This window comes from Bison bison, unplaced genomic scaffold, assembly GCF_000754665.1.
Source record: "Bison bison bison isolate TAMUID 2011002044 unplaced genomic scaffold, Bison_UMD1.0 scf7180017864271, whole genome shotgun sequence".
Lineage (NCBI taxonomy): Eukaryota > Metazoa > Chordata > Mammalia > Artiodactyla > Bovidae > Bison > Bison bison.
In genome coordinates, this window is record NW_011494843.1 from 1,469,061 (window position 1) to 1,487,711 (window position 18,651).

Here is an 18,651-nt window from a genome sequence, read left to right on the forward strand (position 1 = left end):
GGAGTGGGTTGCTGTGGTAAGAACTCACAAATTAAGCCTTACTCTGCAGGACTGAGAGCTGCTTGAAAAGTGGATTATGCTATGTTTATTTCTCTGTATTTCAGGAAACAGTGTATGGCACAAAAAAGGTATGTTGAGTAAAAACATCTGAAAATCTCTACATTGGTAGCCCTACTGCATGACAGCTATGCTTCTCAAGCATTACTCAAGTCCAAGCCTAAGGGAGGAAGAAGATTTTGGAGGGTCCCAGTATGGGAACATGCTGTAATGACACAAAGTCCTCCCCCACACAGAGATAGCTGTTCCATAGGTGTGAGATAAGTCATGGTTCCTGATAAGACACATTTTGTGCTGTGTCTTTAAAGCAATACATCCTCTCTTAGGGTGTGGGCCTAAGAGAGAAATAGCTCAGAAAGGAATAATTAGATGATGTCGCTGATGCTGAGACTTGTCTGATTCATCCAGACACTGTAATCAAAAGTTGTACATCCGGTTGTAAAGCATATCTCAGTGCTCCTCTCATCCCCAAATTGCTGCCCAGTATTTAGGCAGAATTAAATGGTGTAAAAAAACTGGGTGTGATCTGAGCTTCTGATGTGTTATCCCTGACACCTGCTGATGGTGTTAAGGGGTGGATATTGCTAAAGAAAAGATTAAACTAATATTTCAAGCAAACTACTCCCACAGTATGAGTTGTACTATATTTAGACTGAATCAGTGTTGCATAATTTCTCAGTAAACTAATATGCACTCTTTTGAATCACTCTCTTTTATTTAAAAATCTAATTTAGGTGTAAATCAATCACTTTCCATTAAGGTATAAGGTTTCAGTAAAATGCAAGTTCAGGCCAGATTTTTCTTATGGAAGCAAAGTTAACGTAGCTAAATAACTCTACCTAAGATTGCAACAAGAATCTTAAAAATATGACTCAAAGTTAGTTTAGTTAAAGCTTCAGTAATTTAAGGAAATTGCCTAGGCAAGTAATTGGTATTATACCAAACTAAATATTTCACAGTTACATTTGCTTTTGCCTAAAAATAAAAACTGGAGCAATACAAGGGAAAACTGCCAAGACTGAAAATAATATGCAGCAGCTGTAAGTAATTGGGAGTGATAATCATAATTAGACAAGATGTAAGATATGTATTAAAGCCCAGATTGGATCATCCTGTTGGCAACTGGGAGAAATCCCAAAGGCCTGGACCCTCCATATAGCCCACACACTCTGCTTCATGCCTCAAAGCCTTTCTGTCACCAAGCTTGGCATTAGATGAGCCATGACTCCACGCCCAAGGACATGTGTCACACTGTTACTCTTGAGAAAAGATAGAGGAAAAGAAGAAATGGAAGAGGGTCATACTCTCTGCCTTCAAGGAGCCTGCAAAGAAGAAACAGCCAATTATCTTGCAGTAATTGGCATCCAAGTCCTCTGAAAGAAGTTAAGATAATAAAGAAAATAAATATTTTAATAAGATAAAATGGAGGACAGCTTTGTAAGACCATAGAAACATTGGTTTAACCAAGTACAGGTGAGGAATGAAGTAAAACAGCCTTATTCCATGGAAAACAACTCAAGCTAAAGAGAAAGCTCTATGGGGACAGGAGCCACTTCTGTTTTGTTCATGGATTCAGAGAATGCCTCACACATAGCACATGTTCAACTTGCTAAATGAATGAGCAAATTGATAGTGCTTAGATAATATTTGAGGAGTGTTTATCCTGTGTTAGATGTTGCACTGGGTGTTTTAAGTGTATCAACACATTTAATCTTCACAATCACTTTTGAGATACTATCAGTACCAGTTCTTATTTGCTAATGAGGATGCTAAACTAAGCACAGCTAAGAAACATGCCCAAGTGACTCTAGTTAGAAAGAGGTGGAGCTAGACTTTGAACCAAAGTCCTCTGGATCTATAGTCCATGTATTATGCACATTATATTTTAAAACTAGAATGTCTTTAGCTTTACTAAGAAAGTAGGAAGCCTTTTCTATTGTTTGTTTTAAATTTTGATTATTCAATGACACCAAAGTAGCACCCTTGATATACGCCATTTCATTCCTTCTTTCTCTTCTTTTGCCTAAATAAAATGGCAAACTTGAAAGCATCTAACACATTGTTCAAGGGCTGTGTATTCCCATTCTCTCTCTTTATTTTAAAACCTCACCCTTTTTTCTTCTTCCTTTTCCTTCCCTTGTCTTTCTCTTCTCTTTCTTGATTTAAATATCTCCTTTCCTTATTCTTCTCCTTGAAATCAAAGACAATTAAACAGATATAGGAGAAAAACAGAAGAGTTTCTTCCTTTACACTTTGCCTTAAAAGTAAGACATCATAGCAATAAATATTGAAATAGGGTTTTTTATCAAAGTTGCATTAAACAAATCATATTTTTAAGAATATTTCCCCATGTTTCCCCAATATACACCTTTTAAACACATTTGGTATAAGATAAAAATGCACACATGACAAGGAGGAATGTTCCATAATTTCATCATGCTTATAGTACAATAGAAGAGAAAGATACACATATCTTTATTATAAAAGTAAATTATATATATGTAGAAAGATATGTGTATATTTCTCTTCTACTGGTCTATAAGCATAATGAAGTTATAGAACATTCCCCCTTGTCATAAAGAGCTTCCCAGGTGGTGCTAGAGGTAAAGAACATATCTGCCAATGCAGCAGACAGAGGAGAAGCAAGTTCAATCCCTGGGTTGGGAAGATCTCCTGTAGAAGGGAATGGCAACTCACTCCAGTATTCTTGGTTGGAGAATCCTGTGGATGGAGGAGCCTGGTGGGCTATAGTCCATAGGGTTGCAAAGAGTCAGACACAACTGAAGTGACTCAGCACACACATAAGTAAAAATGGAAGTATTTATGAAATCAGATAGGCAATTAAAAATTGTTATTAGATTAGGTGGGCTTTATGAGGGAGGTTTTAGTTTACATTTTTACAGAAGAATAGGACTTTGGTAAGTGGCTAAGGAGAATAGGAAGTAAGGCCTTTTAGGCTTAAGGATATAGTATGTGCAAATGACAGGGAAGACTGTTTAGAAAAATGTCTTATGTGCCTGAAGCTAAGAGTGTATATGAGTCTGGATAAGTTGACTAGAACCAAATATCAGACACCCCTGAATACTGAGCCATACAACTTTGGCTTTCCTCAACAGGCAATGGAAACCCCTGAAGGTCTGGGACTAACGTAGGCTCCTACTCTTGCTTATGCTGGTACAATCTACTGTCCACAGAACAGTCAAGGGTATATTTTAAAATGTCAGCTAGTCCCTCTGCATGTAACTGTGTTGTGGATTCTCATATCACTCAGAAGGAAAACAAACTCTCACTATAGTCCAACTACACCTGTGATCACATGCCATTTCCCTCCTAATGTTACTTAGGATGGGTAGCAGTATGATACTCAAAGGCAACTAAAAACATGGCAGGGAACATACAACAGACCTGACCATCACAGAGGCAAAGATGGATGTCTCCAAATTCAAGACCATATCTGGGGGCCCAGGTTCAACTATACTGTCTGTCTTTTGCTGCAAGAGGATGATGCTACAAAGTTTGTTTGATACATGATTTTCCCCTATCATCTCCCTCATGATCTGTCTCCCTTGTTGTTGTTCAGTTGCTCAATGCAGCCCCATGGACTGCAGCTCTCCAGGCTTCCCTGTTCTTTAATGTCTCCTGGGGTTTGCTGAAGCTCACATCCATTGAGTAGGTGATGCCATCCAACCATCTTGTCCTCTGTCGTCCCCTTCTCCTCCTGCCTTCAATCTTTCCCAGCACCAGGGTCTTTTCCAATGAGTGGGCTCTTCGCGTTGGGTGGCCAAAGTATTGAAGCTTCAGCTTCAGCATCAGTCCTTCCAGTGAATATTCAGGACTGATTTCCTTAAGGATTGACTGGTTTGATCTCCTTGCAGTCCAAGGGACTCTCAAGAGTCTTCTCCAACACCACAGTTTGAAAGCATCATTTCTTTGGCACTCAGCCTTCTTTATGGTCCAACTTTCACATCCATACATGACAACTGGAAAACCAGTAGGTTTGACTTTATGGACCTTTGCTGGCAAAGTGATGTCTCTGCTTTTTAAAACGCTGTCTAAGTTTGTCATACCTTTCCTTCCAAGGAGCAAGTGTCTTTTAATTTCGTGGCTGCAGTCAACTGTCTGCAGTGATTTTGAAGCCAAAGAAAATAAAGTCTATCACTGTTTCCATTGTTTTCCCATCTATTTGCAATGTCGTGATGGGACTAGATGCCATGATCTTTGTTTTTTGAATATTGAATTGTAAGCCAGCTTTTTCCTGCCTAGAGAACCCCATGGACAGAGGAGCCTGGTAGGCTACAGTCCATGGGGTCACAAAGAGTCAGACGGAATTGACTGAGCACACACATACAATGAATATGACAAAAAGGGTATATTTGGAGATAGATGAAATTGAGTAATAAAAGGATCACATATACATGTACATGAGTAATCAGTCATGTCCAGCTCTACATGACCTCATGGATTGGAGCCCCCCTAGGCTCTTCTGTCCATGGGATTCTCCGGGCTAGAATATTGGAATAGGTTGTCATTTACTACTCCAGGGCATCTTCCTGACTCAGGGATCAAATCTGCATCTCCTGTGTTTCCTGCATTAGCAGGCAGATAGATATTTTATCACTGTGCCAACTTACCCACATTATTATATGTTGTGTTTCCAGTACTTAGTACAGTCCTTAGTACCTAGTTCAATAAATATTTGCTGAATGAATGAAAGTATATGATACATTCTCTAACTTATAGACAAGTGGCTTGCTTGCTTCACAAAAAAAAAAAAGATTTTATTTTGTAGGAGAGACATATATTCCTTTTGAAAGTGAAAGTGAAAAATCACTCAGTTATGTTCAACTCTTTGTGACCCATGGAATTCTCCAGGCCAGAATACTGGACAGGTTAGCCTTTCCTTTCTCCAGGGGATCTTCCCAACCCAGGGATTGAACCCAGGTCTCCCACATGGCAGGTGGATTCTTTACAAGCTGAGCCACAAGGGAAGCCCAAGAATACTGGAGTGGGTAACCTACCCCTTCTCTAGTGGATTTTCCCAACCCAGGAATTGAACCGGGTTCTCCTCCATTGCAAGCAGATTCTTTACCAACTGAGCTATCAGGGAAGACTCTAACCTATCTATTTATTTATTTAATTGAATAGTTCATTCAATAGATATTTCTTGAGTACCCACTGTGTACCAGAACTTACCAGACTTTGTATCTGGAAATAGTAAGATAAACAAAACATTCCCTAGGAGAGTTTATAGTCTGGTGAAAGAAATAGATATGCACACAAATAGTTGTAAAGCAATATGATAGTTTTATTAAAAGGAATATGTATTGTGACCTCATGAAACAATAAGGCAATCTGTTCAGCTTGTTGAAAAAGGAAAGGGGATTCAGGAAAGATTGACCCAAAATGCATTTTAAAGGATGAATAAAGAGTTTTGAGAGTCCTTTTTACTCTACTCAATTAATGTGCTATTTAATTTGTCATGATAATAAAAATATTATCTTTTATTTGTGTGCTTGGCTTTTAAGATCTGTTTCTTATTTATGATATCACTTTATTTGCTTTGCTAATTATTAGTCCTTTATTATTATACTGGTTTTATTGCACTCAATATTCCTAAAAAACAGTAGCAACAACTATGAAATAGATGTCACTGAGAAGGTAACAGGCCAATTAAATATTTATTTATGTTTAAAAAAATAAAACATCATTCTAAGTCCTGAATAAGAGAAAATAACTTAAGTAGTTTCATGGTTTTAAATTAGACTTCTTGCATATCAAAACTTGAAAGCTATCTGTTCAACCATAGACTTATTTGCTTCATCATCTTCTCATTGTTTAAAACTCATTTGTGATGCAAAGTAAAAGTGAAAGTGAAGTCGCTCAGTCCTGTCGGACTCTTTGTGACCCCACTGACTGACTATAGCCTAAGAGGCTCCTGGGTCCTGGGATTTTCCAGGCAACAATACTGGTGTGGGCTGCCATTTAAAGAGAAAAAGCAAATAGTTGATTTTGCTACCTGTTTACTAAAGTGTAGTAGTTTTAGCCCTTGAATCTCACTCACATGGAATCAACAATTGCATTTTTAAGAAAACTCCCCACTGGCAGGGGTCAAGGCATCTTCTATCTCCTTTAATTTCTTAGAGTTATAAACAACACAATTTATTCCTCTTGTAACATGAAAATATAGGCATTGGTGAAAGTTCCATTAAAAACTAGCTGCTGGCAATTCAAACTCAGTGTGACTAAAAGAGCTTCCAGATTTGAATTATGAATTTGGGGGTGAAACAATATTCTTTCATTACATTATTCATTTCCTACTAGAAAACAGTACTTGAAATCCTGATTTCATTAAGAAGAGGTAGTTAAAAATACGTTGGTGGAATTGTTTTATTATTACTATTATTATTCTTATGGTAAATGAGAACCAGTCTCAAGCAGAGCTGAACATGCCTGCAACATTGTTTCTGGAACACAACATAATTCACATTCAAAGAGGCAACAGTCCTCTTGTGAAACAGTGGAATCCGTTAAGTAGACTCCCACAGTATCCCAAGCTTGGTGAATCACTAGGTACAATCTCTCAGTGAAAATTCAACATGACTGTTAGCCAAGTACCCACAGGAGTTTCTCTCTATGTATAAGATTGTGATCTTTCCAATCTATAAATATAGTCATACAATTCAACAGCTCCAAATTCTTCAAACTCTCCTTCAGCATAAAAAGCTAAACATTTTTTTCAATACAGTTGAGTTCATTCTATCTGCCTAGAGTTCCGTTTCAATTTTCTCCACTCCAGGCCTCAAACTTCACAGTCCAGCAACACTAATCTACTGTTAGAGCCTAGAATACATGCCGTGATGTTGCCTTTCCTCATGCCTTTGAATATATTGTTTTCTGTACTCAGATGATGGTCCCCTTTGGTAAAACTATTTGTTAAATCATCTTCCCCTTGCCCAGGCAATTTTAAATACACAATTTTCTGTGTCACTGCAGTTTGCCCAGGCAGTTCTAATATTCCCAAAACTGTATTATAATTGTTTGATATCTTTCCTCACACAAACACATACAAAGGTCTTGGAAGAGAAAATCTCTTTGTTTTTTCAGCATTTAGCATAGCATCTGGACAATAAAAAAGACCCACAAATATGTGTGTGTGTATTTATATATATATATATATATATGTGTGTGTGTGTATTTATATATATATATGTGTGTGTGTTTATATATATATGTGTGTGTATATACACACACATACATACATACATACCGGGGAAGCCCTATCCCTAGTATCTCAGCCAGTAAAGAATCTGCCTGCAGTGCAGGAGACCCAGGTTCAATCTCTGGGTTTGGAAAATCTCCTGGAGAAGGAAATGGCAATCCACTCCAGTATTCTTGCCTGGAAAATCCTAGGAACAGAGAATCCTGGAAGGTACAGTCCATGGGCTCTTAAGAGTTGGAAAGACTTAGTGACTAAACCAAACCATATAATACATACATATATATATATAATATCACTTAGATGTGGAATCTAATACAGCAAGCAGAACGTGTAAAAGCACAGAGTAGACTAGTGTTACCAGAGGCTGGGAGCTGGGGAAATTGCAGAGATTGTTGAATAAGGGTATAAACTTACAATCAGTAGACAAATAAGTTTTGTAGATCTAATGTACAACATAGTAACTGTAGACAATAATACTGTGATATAACCTTCAAAGTTGCTAAGGACTAGATCTTAACTGCTCCCACCACAAAAATGATCATTTTTTAATAACAGTATTCTTTATTTTTATGATAGTACTTTAAAAAGCTTTTGTTTACTTATTTTTGGCTTCGCTGGGTCTTAGTTGCTGCGCGTAGGCTTCCTCTAGTTGTGGTGAACGGGGGCTACTCTCTTGTTGCAGTGAGTGGGCTTCTCATTGCAGTGGCTTCTCTTGCTATGGAACACAGGCTCTGGGGCGCATGGGCTTCAGTAGCTGTGGCACATGGGCTTAGCTGCCCTGTGGCATATGGAGTCTTCCTGCACCAGGGATCAAATCCATGTTTCCTGCACTGAAAGGTGGATTCTTAACCACTAGATGACCAGAGAAGTCCCCAAAATGATTATGTGACATGATAGAAGTGTCAGCTACCGCTATGGTGGTGATCATGTTGCAATATACAAGTATATCAAATCTACACTGTTGTACACCTTAGACTTACACACTGTTATAGTTCAACTATATCTCAATAAAAAAATTTTTAAATATATACATAAATGAATATTGTCCACTATTAGAAATAGTTACAATGCATATAAGATAAAAAATGTTAGCTGATATTTGCTGAGTACTTATGTCCAGTCTAATGCAATGTGCTACATGTGCTTCATCTCAAATTCTCACTGCAGTCCTGCCAGGTGGATTTTATTGTTTCTATTTTGTTCTTGAGAAAACTGAAGATCAGAGAGGTTAGTAGAATAGGCCACACATTGTCATACAGCAGAACCAGATGTGAATCTAAAATCTGTCTGACTCCAGTGCTAGTTTTTTCCCCAGAACACCCGGCTGCTTTTGATTATTGTTAAGATCTTGAAAGACACAAATTAGATTTTGATTTATTCTTCTCCATTTCTTTCCAGCTCCAAGTACAGCCCAGTACGGAATTACCGGGAGCGCTGACGTTCTTTTCTCCTGCTGGTACCTTGTGTTGACACTGTCCTCTTTCACCAGCTTATTCTACCTGAAGAATGCCATTCTACAATAAATATAAAGACCCATAAAAGGCTTTTAAGGATTCTCTGAAAGTGCTGATGGCTGGATCCAATCTGGTACAGTTTGTTAAAAGCAGCGTGGGATATAATCAGCAGTGCTTACATGGGGATGATCGCCTTCTGTAGAATTGCTCATTATGTAAATACTTTAATTCTACTCTTTTTTTGATTAGCTACATTACCTTGTGAAGCAGTACACATTGTCCTTTTTTTAAGACGTGAAAGCTCTGAAATTACTTTTAGAGGATATTAATTGTGATTTCATGTTTGTAATCTACAACTTTTCAAAAGCATTCAGTCATGGTCTGCTAGGTTGCAGGCTGTAGTTTACAAAAAAAACGAATATTGCAGTGAATATGTGATTCTTTAAGGCTGCAATACAAGCATTCATTTCCCTGTTTCAATAAGAGTCAACCCACATTTACAAAGATGCATTTTTTTTCTTTTTTGATAAAAAAGCAAATAATATTGCCTTCAGATCATTTCTTCAAAATATAACATATCTAGATTTTTCTGCTCGCATGATATTCAGGTTTCAGGAATGATCCTTGTAATATAACTGGCTGTGCAGCTCTGCTTCTCTTTCCTGTAAGTTCAGCATGGGTGTGCCTTCATAAAATAATTTTCTCTTCATCTCCAACTAATAAAATGTTTTTGCCAAATTCTATAACTTGAAAGCAAAAATAAACCACAATGATAAAGTTAATACTAACTATATCCTGTCTCTAAAGAACAAAGGAGCTATCAAATTGTAAAAATCTCTTCCCTCATTACCAATAGGGTTTTGAGAATTTTGCCCCATGATAGCTCAGCTTTGTGATGAAAACAATTTAACTAATATAGTACAGATAAATCCACTGTATGATTTCTTTAGTTGTAGCTAAATGTTAGATCCACTTTGGGAAATAATTCCCTTTAAAATGATAGCACAGTCCATCCAAAATTGTCTGGCAATACAGCATCTTTTCCTTTCACTATTACAAGCCAAAATTTTTAAGGTAGTTTGTCAGAAAGGACACAAAGTCCAGTTACCTAACATTAAATGAGATGGTAAATGTTCAAAATTAATTTGGTTCTGTGGCAAATAAGTTGGTATGCTAGATATAGTGTTCCTGTGGACAGGAGCATTTTGCATATTTTCCAGCTGAAAACATTACTCAGTTGATAGTTTGGCATACATGTTGTACAAAAATGCTCCAAAATATAACAAATATTCCATCCTAGTATGCAGCAGATCAATCCCTGAAATAACTAATTCTGTGGTTAAATCTTTCTCTATAGCCATGTCAGCTTAAACAAGCAAAGCTAAAATGAAAAAAAAAATCATGCTTTATTTCTTACATGGTATATGTAAGATGTGTTCAAATGAAGACAAGCCATAAGTGATGAAGAATATCTTAAAATAAATTAATTGCTAAATTATCATGGATTTTAAATTATTTCTATCACAAAGAATGAAAACTACATTTTTGAAGGAAAATGCTGTTATTCTACAAGTATTATATTACAAGAATAGTTCAATGGTTTACTCTTTACTAAAGACAGACTATAGCCTTGAAAGCCATTTGCAAGTTTGATAAAGTTACCAATTTTACTATCCCTAGAGAAATTTCTACAAATAGTTCCCTTTTGCAAGTTATAACAACACCTGCTAATATAGTTAGAAACAAGATATTTAAGATATCTAATGTAGATAAGTAAAATATAAGTAAAATTTTGTCCCAAAGTACACCATAAATCTATTTTAATTAGAAATGTGAATCCTAAATGAGGAGGCATATATATACAACATTTCCACAAAATGGCAATGATATGGCACAATGCTATTAAATTTACTGTAATAATTTATTATGTTATTTTGACTGATACACTAAGAAAGGTTTTTACAAAAACCACATATGACATTTTAACTTTGATTATTATTGATTTGCTTTTCAAAATCTTTTTGTGGAATTGGTGAGTAAACTACAAAATATTTTTTGTGTGTATTGCAGCTTTAAAGTGGCACACTCCATAATAATCTACTTACTAGAAATAGTGGTGCTACCACAGAAGTGTTAACCATCAGTACCATTGTTTGGGAGAAAGAAACAGATCAAGAATGCATATTATACAGTGATCGCTTTCCTAGAGTAAAAATACCTCCTCTTTGTAAGGTTTGTAGGGTAAATGTGAGGTAAACTGAGGTATAAACTATGGATGAACCAAATAATTAGTTCAAAGTGTTGTCATGATTCCGAATTTGTGGAGTCTGGTGTTTTTCCCATAGAATGTGACAGAAGTACAGTCATAGCTCAGTAGCTATATGTATTTGCCTTTATGTTAGAAGAGATTTTCTTGAGTGACATTTTTAAATAGAGGAGGTATTCACTATGTTTTTCTGTATCAAGCAGCATTCCTAGTTGTTAGGCCCCTGGACAGAGTGAAATCATGAGTATTTATGAGTTCAATATTGTTCAAATAAGGCTACAGTATTTGCTTTTTTGTGTGAATGTATTGCATATAATGTTCAAGTAGATGATTTTACATTTATGGACATTTGAAATGTCTGATTACTCCATTTTATCAGTCCTGATTGTACAAGATTGTTGCAATTTCAAAATAGCAGTTTTATGAAACTGATTTATCTTTTGATCTATAACAATTTTTCTAGCTATTCATTTCAGCATTATATTTCTACAGGTTCAATTTGTGGGACTCTTTTTGTTGCCCCTGAATTTTTTTCAAAGAAAGAAAAAAGAAAAAGCAGTTGAGAAAGTAGAGTAGAAAGAAAAAAGACTGACGGGGGAAAAGGTAAAGGGGAAAGAAAAAAAGCAAGGAAGGAAAAGAAGGAAAGAGGGAAGAAGAAAGGAGAGGCTGAGAGGGAGGGAAGAGCCAGAATATTAGGGTAGTTGACATAATTCACTTGCATTCTTTTAACTGCAACTGGTGTAATTATGTTTTATTTACAATGATCCCATTTGAAACATAAATCCTGTTACACCATTGAGTTACTATTATGCAGCAATTGTATAATGAAAAGTACTGCCCAAACTACAGTATTGTGTTATGGCGGGGACACTACAAGATTTGAGAGAGAGAGAACATCAAACTTAAAGCCACTGTTGGGGAGTTCAAACTTAGCTGAAAAATTAATGCTTCATCATAATATTTAAGCTATATCTAGAAAGTAGACTGGAGAACTGAGAAAATTACCAGATAATTCAGGACAATATATATAAATACCCCAGTGTGTGAACTCAGAAAACTCTGAGAAATTTATCAAAGCTGATTATCTATATTGATTAAATTTACTGAATAACTGTTAATTTATCCATTGTGCTTAGCTTTGTGACACAGCCGAAAGTTATCTATTTAATCTTTTCAATAAAAATTGTTTTTTGAAATTCAGAAATGATTTAAAAAGAGGTCAGGTTTTTAACTATTTATTGAAGTATGTGGATGTACAGTATTTCAATAGATATGAATATGAATAAATGGTATGCCTTAAGATCCTTTGAATATGTATTTACTTTAAAGACTGGAACAAGCTCTTCCTGTCTTTTAGTAAAACATCCATATTTCATAATCTGATGTAAAATATGTTGTACTGTTTCCAATAGGTGAATATAAAGTCAGTTTATCAATTAAAATATGTACTTGACTCATTTGAAAATTCTACTAATTTGAGGGAAAAGGGAAGAAATAGTAAACATATTTCTGCTATTCCCTTCTTTCTGTTGCTTCCACTGTACCACATTCACATGTCTCAGATACTCCAAAGCAACACAAGATGAAAATGTTAGATACTACAATTTAAAAAGGATCCACTTTGTGGCCATTCCCTCTGTTACTGCTTCCCCAAAGGTCTAACAAGCTGAACTACATCTAGCCTGAAGAAGAAAAAATGCATCACGGTAAGCAACACAGACTGATGATGAAATTTCGTTGGTTTTACAGACTAACCGTCTGAAAATGGAAATGCCTATAGAAGTTAGGCAGAGAGTACAATTTCATGAGATTGCTGGGTATCAAACAAGGAGTATATTCCACTTCAAGGCATTCAGATACTATTTCAATAAAAACACCTAGCTTTCCAAACAAAATGTGATTTGACTGAAAGCCCATAGTTTGTAACAGCTGTAACATTTGTGTAAAACGAGGGCCACTCCAAATGAATGATTTAACCTCTCTTTTCCAAATCTGTTCATTTATACTCATCATGCAATTAAAAGGGAACAATGTGGTAGATAAAATAACAAACTGTGAAAAAGATTTACACTTGATGCATTAAGCTATTTTGAATCAGTATCGGTGTCATTGCCATTCTGGGAAAACCATATCTACCAAATCTCTTTCCCTTTTCAAAACCAAAAACAGGCACAAATAAACATCTTATTTTCCCTCTGGCTCATTATTTCTCCCTTTGTAATTTCTATTCTGCAAACAATCACATGGAAACATAAGTATCAAGTCTCAGACTCTGAAAGCTAGCATGTGAAGCAGAACTATTTTTCTCTCTGAATATCAGAGGTCAAAACACAGATACTTCAAAATGACATCCAGCTACTTGGAAGATAATTACTTACTTTTGCCTGGCAGGCAGAAATTTAAAAATTTTAAGAGAAAAACTTCCAAGAATAATTCATTCAAGATAATGTAATTTGATTCAAACACCAGAGTGTCAGTGTACTCATCCTGAACTTTCCAAGAAGCATACACCTTCACACTCATATGCACTTTTTCCTAATAATCCCAGATTTATGGAAAATATTTAGAAATTGACATATATAGTAGAAAAAGAAAAAAAAAAACTGGCAAATGAATGAAATGAATACTTTGCATTCTTCCTGGAAAGGAAGAAAGAAGGAATAGATTTCAGTTTTCTACCTAAAAGCTCCTCCCACAGTTCTCCTAAGACTACCATGACTCTCCCAAGGCCTTCAGTCTAAGAATTCTACTCATTTCTGCTCAGCTCAGAGACAGCAGTGTCAGCTAGAATTACTTCTGAAGTGTCACAGCTATCTCTATCTTGAATTTTACCATGGCAAAGTGCTTTAGCGGACATTAAATGTACTTTAAAACATTATTATTGTCTCATTGATGATGAAATAAGATTCAGAAATTTTAAGTCACTTGCTGAAGGTTATGCTTTTACTAAGTGGCAGATTTGAACCAAATGTGCAATGCAGAATACTCCCAATTTGTTTAATATCCATGAGCCTCCTTAAGAAATAAATATGACCACATTACTAGCTTTACAAACAAATATATGTACATTTATATTTATATACAAGGAACTTTATTTACATGTAGATATTTTTTTTCCCTTTAATGCCATCCCTTTATTTTCCAAAGCCTCCAGAGGTTATGTGGTTTAAAGATGAATCACATTATACATCTCATCTAAAAATTTGGGTATGCAACTGGACACATAGCCCTTGCTAATATTAGGCCCATCACACCAAATGGAGGCTCTTGTCATAAAGCATATGTATATTTTTTATATAGCATTTTGCAAAAGCCTACCAAGTTTTGAATAACCCACTGACTATTCCTCAGACATCTGCAATCAACAGAATTCTTAGAAATGGTGAGTAGAATATATACACACATTTTTTAAAATACACAATAGAATACTGATTTTAATCTTAAGCGATGTTGTTTGAGCCAATTTATGCCAAAATACTAATTATATGCACATCTGTTTGTGCTGGGGCAGGAGAATGAGAGAAAGATTCTAATTTTAGAAATTAAACTATATACAACCTAAGGAATACACTTGCATTTTGTTTTCAAAATAGAAATATAATGCAGATCCTGTAAATGTCACTCTAGTCTGAAAAAACAGAAAGCAAAGCTTTCACATACATGTGAAATGAACACATCAATTCATTAATGAAGGATGCGGCAAATCTGGGTTCCATCCCTGGGTCACAACAATGTGGAGAAGGGAATGCAACCTACTCCAGTATTGTTGCCTGGAGAATGGCATGGACAGAGGAACCTGACAGGCTATAGTCCATGGGGTTGCAAAGAGTCAGATATGATTGAGTGACTCTCACTTTCAAGAAGTTACAACGGGATAAAAGGACAATCCAAAGAACAGGAGTATTTATAGATTAAGAATATTGAAATTAATATGTTTATAGAAGCAAAACTGGATTCTTCCAGAGTAAGGAGAAGAATTAAGTTGTAACCTTAACCAACAGAACTCATATATGTGTTGGATGACAAGATATACTTTGCCTTGCTATCATTACAACTTGTAAAATTGTTCAAATGCAGTGAAAAGTGGAGTCCCCATAGAATCAGAACCAGGTAAACTTCAAGGGTGTTTGCTAAGGAGTGCCTGGGTTTTTCATGCACACAGCTTTTTCCCTAAAATAATGAGATGCAAAAGTCTTAAAAGCACATGAATTAAATGAATTGCCAATATTTTAAGGTTTGATAATATAACCTCTATTGTAATGATTCAGATAAAACCACATTATCTATATCTAATATTTTACATTTTCTGTATTCTAATTACTCATTTTCTTCCTTAATCACAAACCAATACCCAATAGTTTGGTACATATAGAGGAGAAATAAACAATTAAAATGTAACAAGGATGACATTCTTCAATAATCTACCTTGTTGAAAAGTGAATATATTTTGAACACTTGTTAAAAGAAGAAGCTTTTTATCATTTGCAGGGAGGAGCATTTAATTCTTGGGATAATAGGAATTTTTATGAAAAATAAGGAGAATGAAGTAACGGTTAAGATGGCAATATCTCTTCAACCAAATACAACAGTAATGTTGAAAACACTGCAAGACACCATTGAACTGAATGGTCTGCTTCCACTTACTGCTAATGAACCTCGTCCTTGAAAATTTTGGTTTGGTAGACGCTACAGGAGGTAACATGGTTCATTAGGCTTTCAAAGCTTTAAAATGTTAAAGGAGGTGGTTTTCCTCCTTCATTTCAAGTGAATTGCTAAAAGCATCATGATGTTCCTCAGTGGAACTTTGAATTTGTTAGTTTCTTTATTAATTTTGACTTTTTTACATTCAAAAAAGTTAACTTTACACCAAATGCAGCATACTTCAACTTCCTGCAGGTTTGAATTGTGCTTAAGCAAATATTCCAAGCACATGGAATTTCCTGAGAAAATTTCAGGACCTTATTTTAGAAAAAGGACTTAAGCAATATTCTTTACAGACTGGAATATGCTAATAAAAAGAGCAATTTTCTTGATTGCACCCAATAGAATCCATAGAACTCTTACATAGTTTTCTAAAATGTAGTTTTATAAATAGTTTTCATAAATGTAGGTTGCAGTTGCCCTGAAACTTAACATCTCCCTACTACACATTTGACAAGTGACCTGGCCAAAAATGCGGTCAATAGCTTATTTATGACATACTCCTTAAGAAATTGTTGCCAGAGATTTGAAACTGCTCCAAGCTGATGTCTTTCAAAACAAAGCACATACTCACACATACAAACACAAAATCACATTGCTGTCAGTGATCTGGAAAATAAGCTTCCAAGCCAGCCATGTGGTGTTCTGGATAATTCAAAAAACGAAGAAGAAATGACAACAGTGCAGCCAACAGTTTCTGTTTAAGTTTCATTTGCTAAGACTTTCGTGTAAGTAACATCTTGTGATTGAATTAATCAGAAGGTGGCACCTGCTTTAATTGCTGATATGGAGAAAAACAGATTTTTTTTGGAATAAAATTTATTTTTGGAAATACATTTTTCCTGTTGATACTATGTAACTAGTTTATGATGCTTTTGAAAGTCTTACTATCTAATAATTTTAAATGTTGACAAGGAGAAAGACGGGTTTGTTTTTTTTTAACTTGGAATAATTTTTTTCCTGGAAGTGTGTATTTCCAATTTGTAGATAGACAAACTTGCATGTATGTTCACAAATTTCTATTCTCGCATAATTCAATTGTAACAATACATTAACAAAACCTTTATGGTTTAATATGTGATGGAAATACATCTTTCACCAAGTAACACAGGAACTTATATAATGATCTCAATTTTTACACTGAGGTACTCAGCTAATATCTCAGGCTAGCATCATTTCAAGAAGAATCTAGCATCTGTTGATTATGGATATGTTAAAAATCAACTTAGTTTAGAATAAGAAGACATTATTTAATTTTTGTCAGATAACTCAAAATGTTCACATGTCACATCCTTTCAGGCATTCATTCTACAAGAAAGTGTGATTATATAACCTTTGAAGAGACTTTTAAAAGGAATTAACTGATAGAGTTAATCTGAATATTTAGAAGACAACCACCAAACTGGAGCAAAAGGTCTCTGTTTCTCTAATGCTTTCTCTAGGAGGCCAATCTTACCTTAAATTTGAAAAAAGAGAGAAGGAGAAGAAAAAAAAGAGGGAAAAGAGGAGCATGACAAGGACGGAGGGAGGAAGAAGCAAGGGAGGAGGGAGGGAGAGAGAGAGAAAAATTAACAATGTATTTTCTGTTCAGAAAAATAATAGGGAAATGTTCCCAAAGGAAGACTCTGTGTGTGTGTGTGTACAAACTGCCGCCCAGATCTATATTGAACAACAATGCCTTTTCTTTGCAATATGACTTCACTTTCCACACTTAGAATTACTAAACACAGTAAAGCAAATAAAGTTTTCTATTCTGTATTTTGCAATTGTCATTCCTCTTATTTCTTTTAAAGTTTAATTGACATTCATCTATAATAGATTTTGGGCATTATATCATACTGTTTTCTGAAGAAAATATGACTATTTTATTTTATCACACATAATGAAAGAGAGAAAACATCCATTGCTCTGTGACATGGAGAGTTAATAGTGAATTCTCATAAGAAATTTCTTAGTAATAAAATCTGAATTTGAATATGTTCAGATCAGATCAGATCAGTCGCTCAGTCGTGTCCGACTCTTTGTGACCCCATGAAACACAGCACGCCAGGCCTCCCTGTCCATCACCAACTCCCGGAGTTCACTCAGATTCACGTCCATCGAGTCAGTGATGCCATCCAGCCATCTCATCCTCTGTCGTCCCCTTCTCCTCTTGCCCCCAATCCCTTCCAGCATCAGAGTCTTTTCCAATGAGTCAACACTTCGCATGAGGTGGCCAAAGTACTGGAGTTTCAGCTTTAGCATCATTCCTTCCAAAGAAATCCCAGGGCTGATCTCCTTCAGAATGGACTGGTTGGATCTCCTTGCAGTCCAAGGGACTCTCAAGAGTCTTATCCAACACCACAGTTCAAAAGCATCAATTCTTCGGCGCTCAGCCTTCTTCACAGTCCAACTCTCACATCCATACATAACCACAGGAAAAACCATAGCCTTGACTAGACGAACCTTTGTTGGCAAAGTAATGTCTCTGCTTTTGAATATGCCATCTAGATTGGCCATAACTTTCCTTCCAAGGAGTAGGCGTATTTTAATTTCATGGCTGCAGTCATCATCTGAAGTGATTTTAGAGCCCAAAAAAATAAAGTCTGACGCTGTTTCCACTGTTTCCCCATCTATTTCCCATGAAGTGATGGGACCGGATGCCATGATCTTCGTTTTCTGACTGTTGAGCTTTAAGCCAACTTTTTCACTCTCCACTTTCACTTTCATCAAGAGGCTTTTTAGTTCCTCTTCACTTTCTGCCATAAGGGTGGTGTCATCTGCATATCTGAGGTTAAGGATATTTCTCCCGGCAATCTTGATTCCAGCTTGTGTCTCTTCCAGTCCAGCGTTTCTCATGATGTACTCTGCATAGAAGTTAAACAAACAGGGTGACAATATACAGTCTTGACGTACTCCTTTTCCTATTTGGAACCAGTCTGTTGTTCCATGTCCAGTTCTAACTGTTGCTTCCT

General features: G+C 35.8%; 1 protein-coding gene across 1 annotated transcript in view; it reads left to right on the plus strand.

The window, feature by feature from the left end:
• Positions 1-12,453, plus strand: part of NEGR1 (neuronal growth regulator 1) — a 1,042,362-nt gene extending 1,029,909 nt beyond the window's left edge. Inside the window, exon 7 of the mRNA XM_010848743.1 lies at positions 8,675-12,453. Within this exon, the coding sequence (XP_010847045.1) occupies positions 8,675-8,799 (125 nt within the window). The 3' untranslated portion in view covers positions 8,800-12,453. The remainder of the gene's footprint in view (positions 1-8,674) is intronic.
• Positions 12,454-18,651: the final 6,198 nt, after the last annotated feature.